At 43.5% G+C, this 20,261-nt stretch overlaps 1 protein-coding gene across 1 annotated transcript; it reads right to left on the bottom strand.

The window, feature by feature from the left end:
• Nucleotides 1-4,626: 4,626 nt before the first annotated feature.
• On the bottom strand, nucleotides 4,627-9,528 carry KCTD12 (potassium channel tetramerization domain containing 12). The gene has a single exon (XM_074911935.1). It carries the CDS (start codon nucleotides 9,293-9,295, stop codon nucleotides 8,288-8,290), a length of 1,008 nt encoding a protein of 335 aa, XP_074768036.1. The 5' UTR covers nucleotides 9,296-9,528; the 3' UTR covers nucleotides 4,627-8,287.
• Between the last annotated feature and the right edge of the window lie 10,733 nt (nucleotides 9,529-20,261).

Here is a 20,261-nt window from a genome sequence, read left to right as displayed (position 1 = left end):
TTGGAGGACAGAAGACAGGTGCTCACAGTGGTGGTTTGCTGCACATAAACTCCATTGACTCTTAAATCCCTGGAAGTGCCAATGCAAACCCTGGACAGATGAACAGAAAAAACAGAGGGTATGACAGAAATTTTACTTTGCTTTAGTGCATTTCCCTACTAGGATGAGAAGTATCTGAAATCAGCAGTTCCAAAGATGGTGATAAATTGAAGAGGATTTAGAAAAGAGACATGAGATGACTAAAGGACTAAATAACATGCCTTATTGACAGACCACAGGAGCTCACTCTGTTTAGTCATCAGTCCATTTCTCCTGGCACTAGAAACTTTATTATGCTGTCTGTGAGCCAGTTCAGGAAGCTGCTCTGGTTGACAGCTAACCTGCATTTTTCTGTTTGCTTGTTTGAGTTTTTCATCTGCATCAGGTTCCTAAACTGGCTCACCCCATGGCCACACTTGCAGTGCCACAAAAAAATGGCTACAGGAAAAATTGGCAGGGAACTGAAGGAAAAGACAAGAGTCTTCATCCCCAGATTTAGATCAGATGAACTGTCTCCATACATACCCTCCTACAGAATGCTCTCTCCAGCCTCAAGGTGCCAGTGAAGAACCTTCTGGATGGAAGCCAAAGCTGGTGACACTGGCAGCAGAACAACTAATTGAGCACAGTAACGTCTTCTTTTTCACCAGCAGTATCGTCCATGAGATTAGATGACAGACTAAGAGATTTCACTTGCCTGATTTAAAGACTCTATTCAGGGAAGCCCTGCAGTGTATTCTATGTAGAACAGCAGACTAGATGATCTGGATATTTATCTCTGTCCTCAAACCCTAGGAGGTGATGTGTTGAAAAGCATCCAATTTTATAATCTGAAGCAACCTACAAACTTTTCTTTTAGAAGCAGAAACACTAGTGCATTTGTATACCTATACCCTCCCTCTAACGTTTTCTAAAGAAATACGACTGTTTGGTCCAGTTATCTGCAACTGAGCACTCTCCAGCCTTTGACATGATACAAACAAGTCCAAGCGGATAAACATACTAGTGCTCCAGCAAAATAAAGGCAACATTCTCACTTAGAAAAGGTGCTCTTGCAGAGTTTTATTATAGCTTACGCAGCAGTTTTCATGGTTTATTCAGACTGCAAAATTTTAAGAAACTTTAAAACTATTTTTCACTGAGTTGTCTTTATCATCCCTTTAGCACCCCGGCAACTATTTGGCAACCTACTGCAGACAGCTAAATCCTTCCTATGTTTCAACCATACCCTGAGACAGCAGATAATGTACAGACCATTAAAACAAACCCTGAAAATAAGTGGGTCAGAAGTCTAGTGGAGAAGTGCCAATTGGTGGCTGTTGGGCTGCATAGAGCTTACCAGAATACAAATACTGCCCCTTTATTCAGGCAAGGCACCAGCAGTGGGATTGTGCTGGCTCAGGGACGATCCACGTCGGCCGTGGCCAGGAAGGAAGCGAGGCAGAAGGGGCAGCTGTGGTTAGGTCCGGGGTCATCCTGGGGCCTGGGACCCAGCTGCCCAGCCAGCTTGGCTCTGACTGCAGGAGGCACCACAGCAGGAGGGGATTGCCATGTCACACTTGTGAGTTGCTTGCAAGACCTCCTGGTCCTTGCAGCTGTCTGAAATACTTGTGCCTTGAGCTGTCAGCCATAGGAAGATGTGGAAGTGAATTTTACAAGGTGAGGAAATTTAGGAGTGTTTGTACAAGACTATAGATTCGAAAAAAATAATCCATAATTGAGATCCCTTACTAAAAGAAAAACAAAAACCCAAAGAAGAGTCACATTCCTGGAACTGTCTCTGCCCTTTTAAAGGAAAAAACTTCAGGATTTTAATGACCACAGTCCTTGCTGTAATATGAGGAGATTGTCACTAAGCTATTTGGAAAATCTGAGTCAAAATCAAAATACATCCAAATCTATGGAAGTCTACATAGTTATGATAATATGCTCTGCTAAAGGAACATTTATTAAGTGTTGATGTGACCCTAACGTTCAGCCACGACCAGCAAAACAGTCAGACCGAGGTGGCAGCATTGTGGGTTATTGCAGTGATGTCTGAAACCAAAAAGAAACATCATTCCCATCACACCAGCACTGTGTTCCCTCCTGAAGAACATGTGCACAGGGAGAGGACTGGAGGAAAGGGCTTTTCCTTTATTTTACTTTTTTTTTTTTTTTACATCACAGCCTGCTTCTCAATAAACTAACCAAGGTTGTGACTACCTCAAAATTACAAAGGAAAACAGTAAATCACATACTCTTTATCAATGAAGCTGTTTTTTTATTGAAGTCTAGGTACACTGTTCTCATCTCTCTAGCTGAACTTCAGTGGGTTAACACAGATTCTAGTCTGAGAAAATCATTAAACTGCAAAAACCAAGTCAGAGGCTATATGGAGCTGGACATCATCTGTATACTGACATCACAGCACACATTGGCTCATTCCTATAGGCTCCTGTGTGAACTACCCTCCCTTTCTTGTTATGCTGAATTAAAAAGGATCATAAAATATTAACCCACATCTGTCCATCTCCCTAAGCAAGGTGTACTGCTAACATTGTCATTTTCCAGAAGCTAAAAACTAAGCTTTTTTGAAGAAGTAAAAAATGTCTTTCCTCCAGGTATCAAATAAGACCTAGAACAAAGACATTACATCAAGGACTATAGTTTTTCAGGGGGCGTGGGTTTGCAAGCTTTCACTGGAGTAATGTGTGAATGTATTATTTGGATCAGGCAGAAAAATATATTTAATTTCTTGTGATACCAAGAAATTTCCCCAAAACTGCATGAAGCTGCTCCTACTTTGTGTATTTTTCCTAGCTCTTATTTTCTCACAAGGAAATAAATCTGCTTCAAAATCTGACTCATTGTGGCCAACAGCTTTGATGGAAGCATCCAATACTCCATAGTCTGTGCTAAAAAACTTTTTGAGCAAGAAAAGTATAACAGAGCTTAATTTTATTCCAGTTTGAACACGACGGAGAGTGGAACAGGAAAGAAATGCAATAATTTGACTGGCTCAGCAGTTGTGCTGCATATTTCCAATGGACCACTTGCAACAGCGGTGTTAATACTTCAGCAATCATACGTAAGAGCTTTGTTTAGCAGCAAAGACTTACATCGAGTTCAGTTCACTGCAAGGGGAAAAACATATGCAGTTTATTTTAATTAAAAACAAAATTAGGATTCAGTGTCATAAAACTAAATGCTAGTACTTTGTAAATAAGTAACACTTTCCACTAATTTTTCATTAACAACTATGATAAAGATTTCCTATAATATAAAAAACTGAGTCAAATCTAGCCTTTGGGAAATATTTTCCTGCACATTTTGATCCATTTCTGCTAGCCAAAAGGGCAGAAGGAGTCCTCAAAGCTCCGTGTTCATAACCAAAAGTTTCTCCAGCAAATTTACCAACAGACAGGTTTAAGACAGGCAGACAAGAAGGGCTATTGTAACAAGGCTCAAAGCTGTTTGAGCTACACTTGGAAACACTGCAGAAATTTGGAGGCTGGAAATACTTTTAAGCCATTCTAGTCCACCCATTCGTTTGGCTGACTGGACAGTGTCACAAAAGTAAGCATGACTGCTTGCCTCCTCAGTCTATAGGGATTTAGTACACTTGGACTTCTCTGTCCTCCTTTGACAAAAGGTTGTATATCGATAGTGCCAGACATTAATTACAGTAATTTGTTGTTAACATTGCTTCCTAAGGAAATAAGACTCATACACTTGAATTGTCCATTTGGGTGGACATCTGTCCCCTTGAACTTCTGAGTTGATGGGTGGTTTAAAACACAATTAAAAGAACTAAAAAAACCTCACAGATGTTATGTTCTTACAAGTCCCATGAATATTGCTGGCTGGGTAAAGGAAAGAAAAAAAAAAACAAACGGTAGTTCACCGAAGGAGAAAGGTAGAATTCAGCTCAGACCTTCAGCTTAGCAGAGGCTGAGTATGCCAAAGAACATGCTGTCTTTTGCCTAGTAGAAATGAAATAAAAGGGATGGGGGTGAGCAGAGTAATTGAAGTGGTAGTATAAAGGAAATGAGAGCAAAGCCTGCAGAAAGACAGACTCAAAGTTTTGTTGCCCATGGAACAACCTCCTTTCTTATATTATTGCTTGATAACAAAGCTCTAAAATACTATCAAGCCATCAAATCAAGCTTCCTTTGCATTATAACCATGCTACCCAAGAAAGTTCTACTAAATATACAGGTGCTTCACATACATAGATTATACTAGCAATTCATTACTAATTATCTATTAAACTGACGACATGTTTATTATAAACCATCAGGTTTGTAATAGTTCACTAAAGATCACAGGGTAACTAACAAGATTACTTCTCTGTTCCTCAACAGAATTTCTAAATGCATTTCTCTTGGATCATCTATTTCCTTAGGTATTGTTTCTTTCATTAAATGAACACTATATCCAATGTTATTCTCTGGCTTCATAAAAAAATCAACATTTTATTTCAGTGATTATTCTGTGCTATTTAAATTAAGCTGTTTAATCACTATGGTTTCCCGAGGACCAATTTATATTGACCAGCACTACAAAAATTCTCTGTGACACTTAAAAGGAAAGTATACAGTCTGAGCATTATACATTTCTGCTTATCTTGCACTAGAGAATCCCTATACACATAATGGTCTTTGCTCAATGTTTCTGCTTTACATATTAGTTTGGAGACTTTTCTGAAGTTATGAATATGATACTGGGGAAGAGAGAGCAAAGCTAATGACATTTTTACCAAGAGTAAAAAGGACAGCATAAACCACGCAACGGAGTTAATATTTAAAGAGCAATAATTTAATTTGGTATGCAATGTTTTCCTAGGAGGATCTTTATTTTCAATGCTATACATGTGAAAATAAGAATGAGTAAGTGGCTCGTTATCTACATGTATAAAAATATAAACATCCTATCAAACAACTGCGAAGTCACCCTTCATTATATGCATCACAGAAAAGATCTACACCTTAACTTCTAATAAAAAGAACAACTGCCTTTGTTTTTTTGATAGCATTTATAAACGCTACTGCATTCATCCGTAAGTACATGAACTGTGAACAACAGCTACAAAATGTATACAGGATTCCAATACTGTGCCTTTAGATTTTTGTCCTTCAGCATGTCAACAGGTTAGCAGAGTCATAGTGTTTATCTGTTCTCTGAGCTCTCAGTAGAAGAGAGAAGCAAAACTCAGTGACTTTGCCCTGGGCATTTTACATTTTAAAAAATTTACTGAAATTACTGAGTAATGTTTAAGAAAAATATCATCTTCTGTGGCAAACCATCAAATGACTATTACATTTATGGCACCATCATTTTAAGCCTAAATGTAATGTGTTATCAGTAAATGAAGGGCCCCATTTCCAGAGTTGTTAGCACAAACGCAAAGATTAAAAAATCATCACTTTATGTTTTTATTACACCCACTTTTACTTAGAATATGAGAATTTCTGGGTCATCTGCCAGCAAACGGATAGGCAATCATTGATCAAAATACAGGCAATCTTTGCTTTAGAGATGCATTCAGCCACCTGGAAGTTTAGTTACGATTCACATTCAAGCAAATATGTAATTGATTTCAGTTCTACAAGCTGCTATTCATAATCAATTTTTCCATAGAAACAGGTATAGGAAACCAGTAAAACATTACCATATTATGTACATAGCGTAATACGTAAATGTTCAGCTAGATATAGTATGAAATCCTGTAGCACTAAAATGATTAAAAAACTAAATGATTCCTGTAAAATGTTTATAGACTGTATATATATGTACACTAAATCACAAGTTCAATTTAAAACTGCCCCTACTCATAGCCCCTGTGATGGATTTCGTAAGCTACCAGATTCTTAAAAAAAGAAAGCTATCTAGAGCAAATTTGAACACTTTACTGAAAACTGATTTTATACAAAATCTTAAAAAACATACTTCAGAGTTACTTAACAGAAGCTAGAAAAAGACGGTCATTGTTCTTGAGAACGGCATTGTAAAGACCTAGTAGCTGTGATCAATGTCCTTTCACTTGTGGTATAAATAAGTTAAGCACAAAGAAATCATCTCAGAGTAAGGCATAGGACAAACAGGTTTCATTCTGTCTTCAGGTGTATTGGCCTCTCACTCTATCTTATTGCTCATCTAATTTGGCAGGTATACATTTCTTTCCTTTTAAAAATACTCCATTATACAACTATCTACAACTGGACAATACCCAGGATTTTCATATGCACATCTTCGATTTAATCACATTGATAAAGAATCTTGCTAATATTAAAAAACCCCAAACATGGTGATGCAAATTATTTTCAGTTTTATGCAGTTGTGCATGCACTTAAAGACCAAGTGGTGAACACAGAAACTGAGCACTGAAATTCCACTCAAAACATACATAGCTATAGCTCTTTTCAAAGGAATTAAGGTTTTAAAAATAAAACCCTACTGTGAAATTCTTTGGTTAGAATACAAGTGCTAGTAGTATTTTCTAAATTTGGAGTTAGAACAATTTATTATTCAAGAGTATTAAAAATGCAACTTCAAGCCTTTAATATGTACCGCTAAATTCAAGACTTTGGATACATTTAGGATATTTTTCTGTGAAGGTCTGAACAGACAATACAGGTTTTAAAATCAAGTTCAGGTTTTAAAGGAAAGTGCTTTTGTATCCCAGTGTTCACGAATTTATTAGAAAGAGCTGCTCAGTCTTCCCTACTGTAAAACCTGCTGCTCAGATCGTCTGTTCCAAGGCAAGCTATGCCTGCCTCCTCCGGGAAAGAAAGACCATTAGATAGCATGAACCAAATATAGCTTAGAATGGGTAATTTCCCCTAAAGAAAGTTGGCATTGTTCTTGTTTGTGTAAGGATGGGGCTTAATCCTTTCTAAGAAACACAAAGTTTGTCTAGGAAGAGGTACTTAACGCTCAGCAGTTATGTTGCCCTAGTAGTACTGCCATGAAAGCTAAGAAACTAGTTCCTAAAAAAGTGGTTTCGGCATCAATTCTGTTGGCCTCGAAGTTTTACAGCACTAACATGACAAAACTTAAAGTAGCAAGCAGGGCACTCTTGATTAAACTTACAATGTACATCTGCATTAATTCAACGTACATGATTTCAGCTTCCCAGGAAGCAGGCCCTACCTTCACTCTGGCAAGCCTGGCTTCATCTCACCCCCCATCGTTTTGAGAGTGGTTTAAAGAAATATGCATTCAGATTTCTATGCATATCACAGACAGTAACTTCCAGAGAATTATAAGGACTTCACACCACCCATGAAAGTTACAATTCACAAGCACTTTAATTTTTCAAAGCGTCATTGTTTTACCTCTCAAGGGAATAAACAGGTGTCTCTGAGGACACTTTATAGTTCAAACGGTTGGTTATCCTTTTACATGAACCTTACATGCCCGCTGTGCGGGCCCCGGTTCAGTTTAACACCTTGGAGAGGGGAGTTCAGAGAGATAGGGAGCAGAGACGGGAGATGGATGAAACTGGTCATGAAGGGCCACATGCAAATCTCCTGCAAAATTACTCATCTCTACAGATGAAGTACAAGCTGGAGTGCCAACCCCTCACAGTCAGGCATCATTTCTATGTGACGGACCTTTACAGACAGGCATCACTTTGATGGGATGGGACGGGTAAAACAGACCATTATGGGTCCACCCAACAAGGCGAAATCCCGCTTAAAGGTACGGGATGAGAAGAGACAGCCATTTGTCCTGTCATCTTCAACAGAAGTTGCTGAAAGGCAACTGAAAAGTTCCTCAGCCCCTAAATGGGTGGTTTTTAAAACACCCTACCCAGACAGAGCTATCACTCATCTCCCGTGTGTGGAGAGAGGCAGGGGCTGGGTACACACGCAGGCTTTCCTGGGATGGGTACTCCCGCTACCTCTCTCCTTCCTCGCTACCAACACAGCTACTGGGAGGGATGGGAGGGAGGATGATGGTGCAAGCCGGGACAGGGTGGCTGAGCAGGGGCTTGGTGGACAAGCAGGGACATGGCGGCCGAGGCACAACATGGCGACCTCCTGTCCCCGGGGCCGTCAGGAGGTGCGTGCAGGAGGGCTGGGGGCTGCGCTGGGGGCTGACCCGCCTTGTGCGTGGAGGCAAGCACAGGGGCGAGGAAAGCGCAGGGGGACACATCCCCCATCCACGTCCCCCTTCCTCTGGGCCGGGAGGGGCCCGTGGGTGTGAGGGTGTGCAGGGGCCGCCCACCGCCGCATCCCCACGCCACGGGCCGGGCGGATGCTCAGTCCCGGCAGAAGACATACTCGGTGTAGCTGGTCCAGATCTTGTCATCGGCAGGACCGCCCTGCTCGGGGGCGAAGGCGCAGGTGCCGGTGGAGGAGCAGGCGGCCATGCGGAAGCCGGCCTCGGAGAGGCGGTCGAAGGCTTGCTCGAGGAAGTTGAACTTGAGGTAGTAGCGGGCGGTGTAGCGCTCGGGAGGGCGGTCGGGGTCGCGGCTCTCGTTCAGCGTCTCCCCGAAGACCTCCTTGGCCAGCGCCGTCTTGCCGCAGACGGTGATGCGGGCCACCCGCCGGAACTTGGCGTCGGCCTGCGCCTCCCGCCCGATGGTGTAGGAGCCCCGGTAGCCGATGGTGATGTAGCCCGAGCGTCGCCCGCCGGCCCCGTCCAGCGACTGCGAGGGCGTCAGCAGCGGCCCGCCCGAGGGGCTGCGGCTGGCGGTGGGCGACGGGGCGGACGCCGCGGCACCGCTGCCGCCTCCTTCCAGCGGCTCGGCCTCCAGGTAGCCGAGGAGCGGCGGCGGCGGCGGCTCGTCGGCGCAGAGCGAGCCGTCGCGGTGCAGGGCGGCGGGGCGGGCGGCGGCGGCGGCGGCGGCCCGAGCCTGCGCCAGGCGGCGAGCCAAGTCGGGCAGCTGGAAGTACTCGGCCTCCCGCTGGAGGCGGCTGCGCTCGGGGAAATGCTCGGGCAGCACCAGCTGCAGGTCCCGCAGGTAGTCCAGGATGTAGCGGAAGAGGAAGCCGTCGCGGTCGAGGAAGAAGCGGCCCTTGCTGTCCCGGGGCAGCTCGCTGGGCTGCTGCTGCGAGAACATGCGCCAGAGCAGGGAGTCGCGCACCGAGACCACGGTGCAGCGCCGCGTTACGTACACCTGCCCGCCCACGTTCAGCTCCACGATCTCCGGGAAGGTCGACCAGCCGCCCGCCGCCGCCGCCCCGCTCCCCGCCGCCCCGCTGCCCGCCGCCGGCGAGACGCCGCCGCCGTTGGGCAGCCCGCGGGCGCTGTCCGCCAGGGCCATACCGGAGGGAGTCCGCCGCCGGCGGGGAGCCGCCGCCCTTCCTCCTCCTCCTCCTCCGGCCGCCTGGGCTCCGGCGGGGCCGCCGCCGCCCGCGGGGGAGCGCGCAGCCCCCCGCCGCTGCCCGCCGGAGCCTCCCGCCCCGTCTGTGCCTGGAGCCGCGCAGTCACCGCCGCTCCGCTGCCCGCTGCCTGCCAGGCGCCTCCGTCGGGCTGCGAGCGGAGAGCCCCGGCGGCGGCGGCGGGGCCGTGTTTATGTAGCGCGGCCGCACCTCACGGGAGGCGTGGGAGGCTGGCGGGAGGCAGAGCCGAGCGCACGGGGAGGGGAAGGGGACGGCCCTGCACTGACGCAGGGTCCCCCGTCGTCGTACCCCCACCCCACCCCCCTCACCCCGGTCTTCCTTCCCCGGCTGCGGCGGGGACCCTCTCCCCGCCCGCCGCGCTCCTCTCGCCGCGGACGGGCACCGCGGCGTGCGGCCGGCAGGGGTAAAGCCTTGGGGGCGGGGGGTCGCCCACCCCTTCCCCGCACCCCTCCGGGCTCGCTCCTCCGCTTCTGCGAAACGTCTCGTCTTTTCGCAGGCAAGAACCCCCCTCCCTCCGCCCCGAGGTGCAGGAGCGGGGAAGCGGCGAGACGCTACTGCCCCGCCGAAGGAGCCGTGCTGTGCCCCTGCTAACCTAAGGCTTGTCCAAACCCTCGCCAGGTGACACCCCCCGACGAGGTAACCGTGTCCCCTCCCTCCCGTCGCCTTCACGGGGGAAAACGCGAGCGTGCGGTGCTGCCCGCGCTCACTTCACCCGGGTCCCCTGCCTGTTTCTGGGCTTGCAAGACAGCCCTCACTACGCGGGTGTTTAACGCCCTCAAGGACCCCGGGAGAACCTCCCGCCGCTCCGCATCCCTGGGGGGAGACTCGGCGGGAGCCGCGGCTCGCCCCGTCGGGTGTCTCCGAGAGCACCGTGCCGGGGGTGCGCCGCCGTCGGGGGTCAGTTCCCGCCGGCCGGGAGAAAGAGCCTGGCGGCGAAGGGTACCCCGGAGCGGATGGGGTCCCCTCTAGCTGCCTGTCAAGCGGCACTTCACCGTGAGAGCCTGGCTCCTCGTGTCTGCATGGACGTGTGTGTAATCGGGTGCCCTTACAGCTCAGATTTAATTTGGATTAATTAGGTACATCGGGATCTGTGTGAAACATAAGCACCTGTTTAACATGCTTTGGCAGAGAGCATTTAAATTATGTTTCAGACTTTTGCTTGAATTCCATCTACATTTCTGTGTCTCCTTGCAAGCAACAGTGAAGAGCTGCTGCCTCAGTGTACTCAGTTGCTCTCTTCTGGCAGTTCAAGTGTGCTTTCTTTCACGAGAGAACAGCTGAAAGGACAGGAAGGTCAGAGGAGTATGAAGGCAACGGTCGATGCCTTCCCTTCGCAGGGATGAAGGAAGCCCTCTCTGGGCTACCCTGCTGCAAATGCGCTGATGCCGTGGTCCATGAAGTAGAAATCAAAAGATGCAGAGGCAAGGGGTAAGAAGTCCTTCAAAAATTGAGAAATGGGAGAGGAAGGAAAGGCAAGTTAGTTCTCAAGAGCAAGCTAAGTTTGCCTAAGAGAGGAAAAGGAAGGAGAGGGGAAGTTGAGAAACAGAAGTTTTTAAAAGAGAATAGATGAAAAGGAAGAATGATGTGTCAAGGGAGAGCGGACAGGGCGGTATCATGGTCTAAGGAAAGCAATCGGGTGAGCTTGGGGCACCGGATACTCAGAGTTACAGGAGTTTAATCTTGAACAGGACTAAGAATAGGGTAGCAAAGAGGCAGAACATTACTTTTTCCATGTGGTAAAGAGCCAGCTGCCAGGACTTTGACCACCAAGTATTTTCATTTGTGGGAGCAAAATGGCAAAGTAGGTTCATCTGATGTTTTGCTGACATTTTGTAACAAGCAGCTTGTTTCTCTCTTTGTTCATTTTTTGAAGGGAGTAGGAGAGAGGTGACAGTTCTGAAGGATCAGGGAAAAATAAGCCTGAATGAAGTCGATTTGCTACCCATTTAAACATCTGAGTTTGTCGCTGTAGAAAAAAGGGAAAATAACATGACTTATCTGCCAGCACACAGGGAATCTTTGTTTTCTTCCCTTACACTATTTTAGGGTCAATTCGCCAGACTAAAAGCACATGGAATTTTCACATGGTGGTTTGCTGGTGACGGTTTCATGGAGTTACTTTTACCTCTTAGTCTCTTAATGAGGCATCTCCCCCACGTCACCCCGCTCCTGGCCATACTTAGCAAGAAGCCACCTCAAGAGCCTCCCACAGATTCATATTTTAAACTCTATTTCCCTAGTGTGGGCTCTCTATCGAGAGCACTGTGATTAAACTGTGCACCCAGAAGATGAGATCATGTAGTGCTCGTGCGGGTGCTTATTCACAGCAGAATTTGCAGTGGAAGATTTTTGTACCTACCTGCAGGTGAGTCTTACTTATGCTCCTATATAAAAAACTGGGATGTTTAATTCCTCTGTTAATTAAACTAAATTTGTCTGGCATTAGGTGAGTATTAATTGAGGTTAACAAAAATAGCACTAACATATTTATTAGACTTGAGCTTTTTATTTGCCTTGAGCTTTGTTAGATTTGAGACCAGGCTTCATAAGATGTTTATGTTTAATAGATCTTCCAGCTCATGTTTTCAGAAGCTTCACAGACGAGTAAGTTATTCTGCTCCTTCAGACATTGGCTCTCCAGAGCTTTACCTCCACCTGCCTACCATCTAGTGGGAGACCAGATGAGAAGAACCCACCACGCTCCTGTGCAGCACCATATGATGTCCAAAGCCGTGCACGATATTGGGGAGGAGCTGTAACAGGCACCTTCTTTGGGCCACTGTTCCAGGTTTTTCTTTAGGGATACAAACCAGTTCGTCCCACTGCAGCGTCCTGTGTGCCAACATGCAATCTGATCCCTGACTCCCCTTGAAAAAAGGGATCAAGGAGCCTTCTAATGGGAAGACACTGTTCATATAGCCTTTTAGACAGTCCTGGGCAAAGACCCAGCTTGCAGTGTTTGTCTCTGAGATAGCTGTAATTTTCTGGGTTTAAAAAACATGCACAACAGTGAAATATATGGTTTGAAGCAACCTCTCTTCAGAAGAATTAATATCTTCTGGCCATTTCAGTGCTGCTTTATCCAAGCAAGGATACTTTGCATGGCTGCGAGGCTCTAGCATATTGTAATTTATTTCCTCTTTTCACAAAATATTCAACTAGCTGCTTCTCCATTTCCAGTCTCTTCTCATTTAGCTATGTTTGTCTCCAGTGAGGAGAATTGGACTCCATCTGGGGATATTCCAATGGGGAGATATATCAACTATTTTTACTTAAGTGTCAGTCACCAGGTTGCATAACACAGTCATAATCTCAGTGTTTTATTCTTATTTTGAGTGGGAGACAGTGAAATATTAGTACATGTAACATTCAAGGCTGCCACAGAATGCCTTGTAAGGCATACACCCCCCCGTAAAGGGTGTTAAATATGGTCTAATGGACAGACTAGGCTTTATGATAATAAATGTGTAGTTGAATTTCTTTGACTTTCCAGCACCATGACATTTCTGAGCAATAGCTCCTTCAGACAAGACAGTCACAATTTCAGTGTTTGCTGTTAGCTGCCTATCAGAACTAGATATGTGTTGGGTGCATGCTGTCTTAATGGGATGGGATCCAACAGCTTTTCTTCTTTAATATTTTGAGAAATTTACACTGGTTTGGGGGTGTTTGGATTGGTGGGCTTGAGGGGAAGGGGGACACGGGGACACACCCCACACTTTTATTGTGTCAGTGTTTAGAAAGATGTTTCCATCGCGATGGGATGAAGAATGAGCTCCTATTTTGCATTTTGGGTAGCGCACCCATGGGTGGTCCAGGTTTATTCAAGGAGGACGGTTTCCTACACAAACCATAGAGGAAGGGTAACACCTAGTGGGAGTAAACCCACATTGCAATTAAGAAATGCAAAGGGTTCCTAGGTATGGCCAGCAAGACCCAAGATACATAATGAAGAGTAAACTTTGGTCACAAAATTAGATGTAAACTATTATATTAGTATCTTCAACTTCTTTATGATAAACTTCAGAAAGCAAGAACACATTTTATGTCTGAACTGAACTAAAAGTGGTGGTTAGCATTTATTAATTCTTCTTTCAGTCTGTATAGTGTGACATGACACAATATTGCTTAGAAAATGCCTAATTAGATATGACTGAATTGTTTGAATTTTTAATGCTGAATTTAATACCAAATTCAGTTTTAGCATCCTGCATAAAACCAACAAAAGGAGTTAATGATCTAAACTGAACCAGAGGCTCAAATATGCTCTTTTGAGCTTTACAACTTTGCTTAGTGGATGCAGGAAAAAGAATATGGTTAATCCCACAGAAAAGTTTATTGCCTAAGAGTTGGGAGCTCGTCACATTTTTGGAACTTAGGTGCTCTCTAAGATGTGTGGAGTTCCATCGGTTTGACTTTGACAATCAATGGATGGCTATTAGATGAAATCTTTCCCATTTCTGAATCATTGCTGAGGCTGAAATGATCAGGCTCAGCATTATAGTCAAGTGATACCAAGTACTGTTGCCAAAAACTTGAATTGTGAATTATTCCACCCAAAGACTGAAGAACTTATTTACTTCTAAAGAGGGTGCTCTCTCTCTGCAGACTTGGTCTCATATACAGTTTATAGCTGGATAACACAAAGACACAAATTCATAGAGTTCCATGTTTCATGTGAATTGTAAAGAATGTTATCTGTGAAGTTATATCTGATAGTATCTGTTCATAGAAATTGTTTTTCCTGTGTGTTTGCATATACAGTGGAATATGTTTAGCTGGAACTGCATGTTCTAGGAAGTCCAACTGCTATGAAAATACAAGTGTACATGCATGAACGATATTGAAGAGTCATAGAATAATTCAGGTTGGAAGGGACCTCAGAAGGTCACCAAGTGCCTCCTGACAGAGTGATACAGACATTGCTCTGAATAATTTTGTGAGGGCAATGCTCTGCAGAGCCTGGGGGAGAGGGAGGGGTGAAGGACAGCCATTAGCTGTGTATTCCATGTCCTTGGCCGATACAGAGCTACAGAGTGTGGCTGAGAAACATAATCAAGTAGAAAATAGAGAAATTCTGAGCTGTATTCATTTCCTTCAAACACCTTTGCAAAAATTGGAAGACAAAGTGTACCCTCTCAATGTCATGGTAATGTGCAGGTTGTTTCTGCCTCAGTAAAGAAAAACATTGAAGGGGACACCTTCCACACATATCTTGAGCATCACTGAATTTGGAGGACAGAAGAAAAGAGGCTATGTACCTTATGCCAAATGTGGAAGTACTCCCCGCTGCTTCTTTACAGGTGCTATCTAGGAAAATGTGATGCTTGTTTTCCTGTTTCTCTGCTTTGGTTAATTATCAGGAAGTTTCAGCTCTGTCTGATACAAAAAAAAAGCAGAGGACAGCTATGTCATTTTACAGTATGTAATGCTGTGGTATTTTACATGCAAAACGTGAGGTTTTTCTCCTGTGCTGAATTACTCATAACCCCAGTGGAGCAGTTTTAAATCAGAGTTCTTTTTGTGAGCCTTGGCTCTCTGAAATTAATCTTCCGTATCTTTCTGAAACGTTTCGTTCATGTCTTCAAATCTTCCTTTGGCGATTTTCCTATCTGTGAATAAATAGCATTCTGACCCAGCTTCTACCACAGCAGTGACAGAAAGACAACCAGACCTTTGCAAACATGAGTGGAAACTACACTGATCTTCTACATTAATCATCAACGTGGATCAACAGCCTTACTCCATCTCCTAGAATTTGACAGGATAAAGATTTAGCAAAAAAGCTTCTCCTAATAGGGAAATACAACTCATTATCTAGGTAATTAGGATATCAAAACCAACCTCTACTCACACTTTTTATCAGCCTACCTTCCTGTAGGGTCAATCAGGCTTCAGAATAGGTTTTAGTGGGAAAAAGCACATTTTTTGGAGGGAGCTACAACCAAAAGAGCATTGGTTTGCAGAGGAGCAAGTTAAGAATTGTTCCTAAGTCTCTTTCTCCGAGAAGCCAGTCTCAAGGGTGGTGTCATTACTGGGCTGGATTACTATATCCAGGAAAAAAAATATTTATAATTAAATTTTCAAAATTTACAAGTCTTGCTTATACCCTTTTCTTACAAAAAAGTGCTTTAACAAGGAATTCAAAATGTATTAATTATTTAGCAGAGTGATTCTTCAAAGGTAAAATAGCTAATAATGACTTTGGTGATTGTGTGCTTCAGATTTACATGTTCACTTTAACTGTGATTACTGAGGGTATACTATTCACTAATCTAGCACTTTTCAAAATCCTACCTGTGGTCAGTGAACAGTAATTAATGCATTTGCTTTTGTTTTCTGCCACTGTGTAGCAATGCAAGCTGTTCTTAACCAGTGCTGACTCTTTAATTTGGATTAAAATAAACAAATAAAATGCAATCATTCATTTTGTCAGACTCAGAAATTAAATGTTCTGCTTTGTTCTGTTTGCATCTTTTTCTGTTGAAATCAGTTTTAAATTCCTGTTATGTTTAATAGAAGAAATACCACAATCCTTACCAGGGATGCTTAGAGCATCTGTAAAAGTATGAAGGGGTGAAAGCCTGCAACAGGCACTCTAGTATAGATATGTTGACAACTGATTTTTGACTACCTTAGCTACCTTTCTTGACTACCTAAGAAAACCATGTTTGCACTATTTTTTTTCCTTACCGAGACCTAAGCTCATATCCTCAATCGCGTAACTGATGGTTTTGGTGTCAAACCCTGCTTGTTTCACAGCCCATGTAGACTAACAGGTGATATTAAACTGTCAAGGAATGAACGGCTTCAAAATGCTTGTATAGTGTTTCACAGTCCCCTTCTTGCTCATGTCCCTCCAGGATATCAGTCCTGAAAGATGCTTTGAATATGGTAGAGATGGTTCCAGCTTTCTACTGGGCTCCATAGTTCAGTATCTGTCCACCAGACTTCATTATCTCTTGACACAGACTGAAATGAAATTAATGAACCTGCATTAGAGACTCGATGTTCACCTTCTCTTCTGGAAGATGAAAAACAATTACATACACATAAAGAGAGAGACCTTTTATTGTTTTAGGATACTCAAACTTGTTTCTCCTTCTTTGGCCTCAGACCGTAGACCTACGTGGAGGGTGCAGCTCCACGAGCTCTTAGGTGCTCCAGGCATCCTAGAAAATACCCATTTTTTCAGGACCTTGCCAAAGTATATGTCACTGGTGGCTATAACTGGGGTTCATGCCAGTGGGGACATCTGTGAGTAAAGGCTGTAATTAGATACTCTTAGCTCCTGCAGGCAGTGTCTCTCAGCTGTGCAACCCATGCCAGAACAAGATGCTGGACCTCCTATTCACTGATACCCTCCCTGACCTGACACGTAACTAATGTGTCATTAGTTTTCAGTTACTTGGCGGGGGAAATGATTTGCTCCCTAACTGCCAAAAAGCTCCGCTTAGGGAGTGAAAAAGCAGGTCAGCCTCTGTTAGAGCCAAAGTCAAGTTTTCCAGAGCATTTCCTTCAGCCCTTATCCTCAGCAGTGTTTCCAGAACTTCGACCCATTATGCACTGCATAACCCCACTTGATTTTCTGCTTCGACTGAGCCAAGCTCAGAGAAACTTGGAATCAATTCGGTAGGCATAGCTGATGGTTGCTCAGCTTCCTGATGTGCTGTGCTAATGAGATGTCACTGGCCAAAGTAATGAAAAGCAGGTGTTTCTTACCTGTGAAGAAAATCTGAGAGTTACTGCAGCTCATTTGGAGGTGAGTTTGATAAGGCTGTCTTCCTTCTTAGAAAAGTTCACTGCATGTCTTTTGCTCTTTATTTATTTGAGAGGCCCAAATAGGATTAAATTAATGTTTATAGAAAATTCTGAATGTGCTTTCCTATTTCAAGTGTTTACATAGAGGGATTACCACTCTGCTTTGTAGAGATTTCCTGTAAAGTATCATCTGTCTACAATATCTAGGCATTTCAGTCATGTATGTAAATAATACATTATTACTGAAAATTAAGAAATAAACAGAATAAATGAGAGACTGTCAGAACATTTAAGAAATATATGGAATGAAGAGTGTAAGTGTTTAGATTTGATGAAATTTTAATGAAGCAAATGTGTGAATTCACAGACAAATCACAGCCACTTAATTCCAGCAGCCTACTGACTCTTTAAGCCCTCAAGAATATAGGAGTTAGATTTTTAAGAAGCTCCCCTCTCTTTTTATACTTGCAAACTGTTGACAAGATAAAGATTATTTTTAATTACTTATGAACTAAGCACAGAAATTCTCTTTCCTGTATCTGCAACAAGACCATGGCAGAAGTATATGTCATAAAGTTTTGCTAGCCTGAAAAGACTTATGCCCATGTAACAGAAATTTTTTGTTGGTTTGCACCTTTTAATTTTTCATGTGTGTTATGTATGTACAGTTTTTGCCAAACTGCCTTTCTCAGAAAATGGAAAGCTTTCTTCATTATTGTTTGTATTTTTTAACTGCATGTCACGAGTCTAGATTTTATCAGAGCTGAGTCCCCTAAATAAAATCCTTTCAAATACAACAAGAAAAAAAATCTATTCATCTCAGTGAGGTTAAATCACGCAGAAATAGGTTGAGATTATAGGATGGATCTTAGTGAAGGGGGAGCTTATCTGAGAGTCGGGAGATAAGCATAAAGCCTGCAGTCATAGTGACAAAAAAGGCTTCTGGAATAAGAAAAGATCTCTTTGTAAGTCAAGACACTGCCTGTGACTGACAGTCTGAAAAAGGAAAAAATTAAAATTGCTAAGCATAAGGCTTGTTAAGAGGGAAGAGGAGAAGGGAAGAAAAGAAATATATAGCTAAGGAAAAGCAGAATAAGTACAGAGCAATTATTTCTGTATTTTATGAGCCCTCAAGTCCATATTTTCAGTATTTTACAGTACAATAGCTACATAGCCAGGTCTTTAATACTGTATATAGATAATAAATGTGGTTATTCAGACCTGTTTGATAGTGGAGTGACCTTAAACAGTAAAATACTCATCAGTAACCTAGGTGACCTCTTTTCTTAACCTCTCAGCCTCTGTCCTCATGTCAAGGCTGATGTGACTATCCCCTGATTTCTAGTGGAAAAAGATGTTTGGATTACTGTCGTTTGACAACAGGAGATGTACTAGTAGGGCATATTCTCAGTACTTTCTCCAAGAAAACTCTACTTCCTTCCTTTTACTGTGCTCGTGCTTTTTTTATATACAATGCACCTGTTTGGGGATTTTTCTTTTTGTAGCACAGAAAAAAGTTTGGGAAGTCAGAGAAAATGCTTGCCTACAAACCTAAGAGTTGGCATCTCTGCAGGTACAAGAGGTCAGATTATCAACACTGCCAAATTAACTACACACATGTGTCCAGAGCAGGGATCAGGAGTAAGAAGGACCAAAGGAACACATGAATGGAATGGAGAGGGTCTTCTGGGAGCTATACTGTAAGAGACTATGTTGAACTGTGTTTGTCTCGATATTGCTGCTGCACCATTACCACTTCCTGGCCTCAGCATCCTGTGGAGGAGTGCACTCTGAAGGAGACGAAATGTCCCCAAAGAAAATGACCGTATCCGCCCGAAGCTGGAACAACATCCTTCGTAGCACTTCCCAAGCTGCGCTTGTGCGTGAGCCAGGTGGAGGGGAAATCAGAATGAGGAAGATGTGTGGAGGCTGAAGGCGCCGCTGGTCGACACCCCCCTGGCACAACCACCATGAACACCTGGGCATGTGCATACGTAGGAACACGAGATGGCACATACGACAATGAGCTCTGTAGAAGTGGGCAGACTCTTCAAATAAATTATGGGGACTGGGACAGTAAAAGGACTGTGTACTCCTCTCTCAAGGGCATTTGACATCACCTGAACTTTTTTCTCAGAATTCCTCATCACCTGCACCAAGATCGAGACAACAGGACACGGTGGTGGTATCTGACCTTGCTGCATCACTTCCATTTGCTTGCTTAGCTGTTCTGACTTTTTCTTTCTTCTCTCTGTCCTACTGCTATTACCCCTTGTTATGGGAATAAAGTTTAAAAGGTTGTATGGCATCTGACCTCATTTGTGTCTTAATTTCACTCCTGGGATTATATAAGAATCCACCCTGATATTGGATCGGGACATATACAAAGGAAAATATTTGTAACTATGTTTAGTATTAGTAACTATACTACCCACAGGAGCACTTCAGATGTGAGCTGGGTACATTCCAGAAATATGTATTTGATATACAGGTTGGGAAATGTCAAGATAATCTCATCTATATGTATTATAATGACCAACACTCTGTAAAACTGATTGTACAACCACTGCCCAAGTAATTTTTCTCTGCTTATGTAATTTATTCTTCTGTATAAAACCTTTTTTTCCTATCCACTGAGCAAAAATTGTTTTGCTGATGTGCTTTTTCTATGAAGAATAAAATTTGGTTTACTAATCTCAACTGGGCATTGACAGTAAGCTTACTGAGCATTTAAACCTTCCGGGTCACACCAGCTTGAGCTAACACCTGGTTTGTTCCATTTTATGTGTCCTGCATACTTATTTTGAGTGTTCTTGCAGGATTTAAACAATTTCTCTCCTATATATTATTCAGCTGATCTGGAGCACAAATACTAGGTTCTATAAGAAAACATGACACTGTAAATATTCTTAATTGAAGACACAAAGCTAATCAGTGGTCTTAGTCACACAATTCCCACTTACATTAATTGAAGCTGTTTGGCTAAATCTTGGACTAGATGACCATTGTAGATCCCTTCCAAATGAAATATTCTATTTTCCTCAGATTTAAGTACCTTGTTATTACACAGATCATAAATCCATCCATACTTCTTCTGTCAAATTGCTGCACAGGAAAGCATAGCTA

The sequence above is a fragment of the Athene noctua genome, chromosome 1 (genome assembly GCF_965140245.1).
Source record: "Athene noctua chromosome 1, bAthNoc1.hap1.1, whole genome shotgun sequence".
Classification (NCBI taxonomy): domain Eukaryota; kingdom Metazoa; phylum Chordata; class Aves; order Strigiformes; family Strigidae; genus Athene; species Athene noctua.
This window is presented reverse-complemented; position numbering and strand designations above follow the sequence as displayed.

What these genes read in the sequence shown, in the direction of transcription:
- KCTD12 (XM_074911935.1), bottom strand. Translation starts at nt 9,295, where the DNA reads ATGGCCCTGGCGGACAGCGCCCGCGGGCTGCCCAACGGCGGCGGCGTC.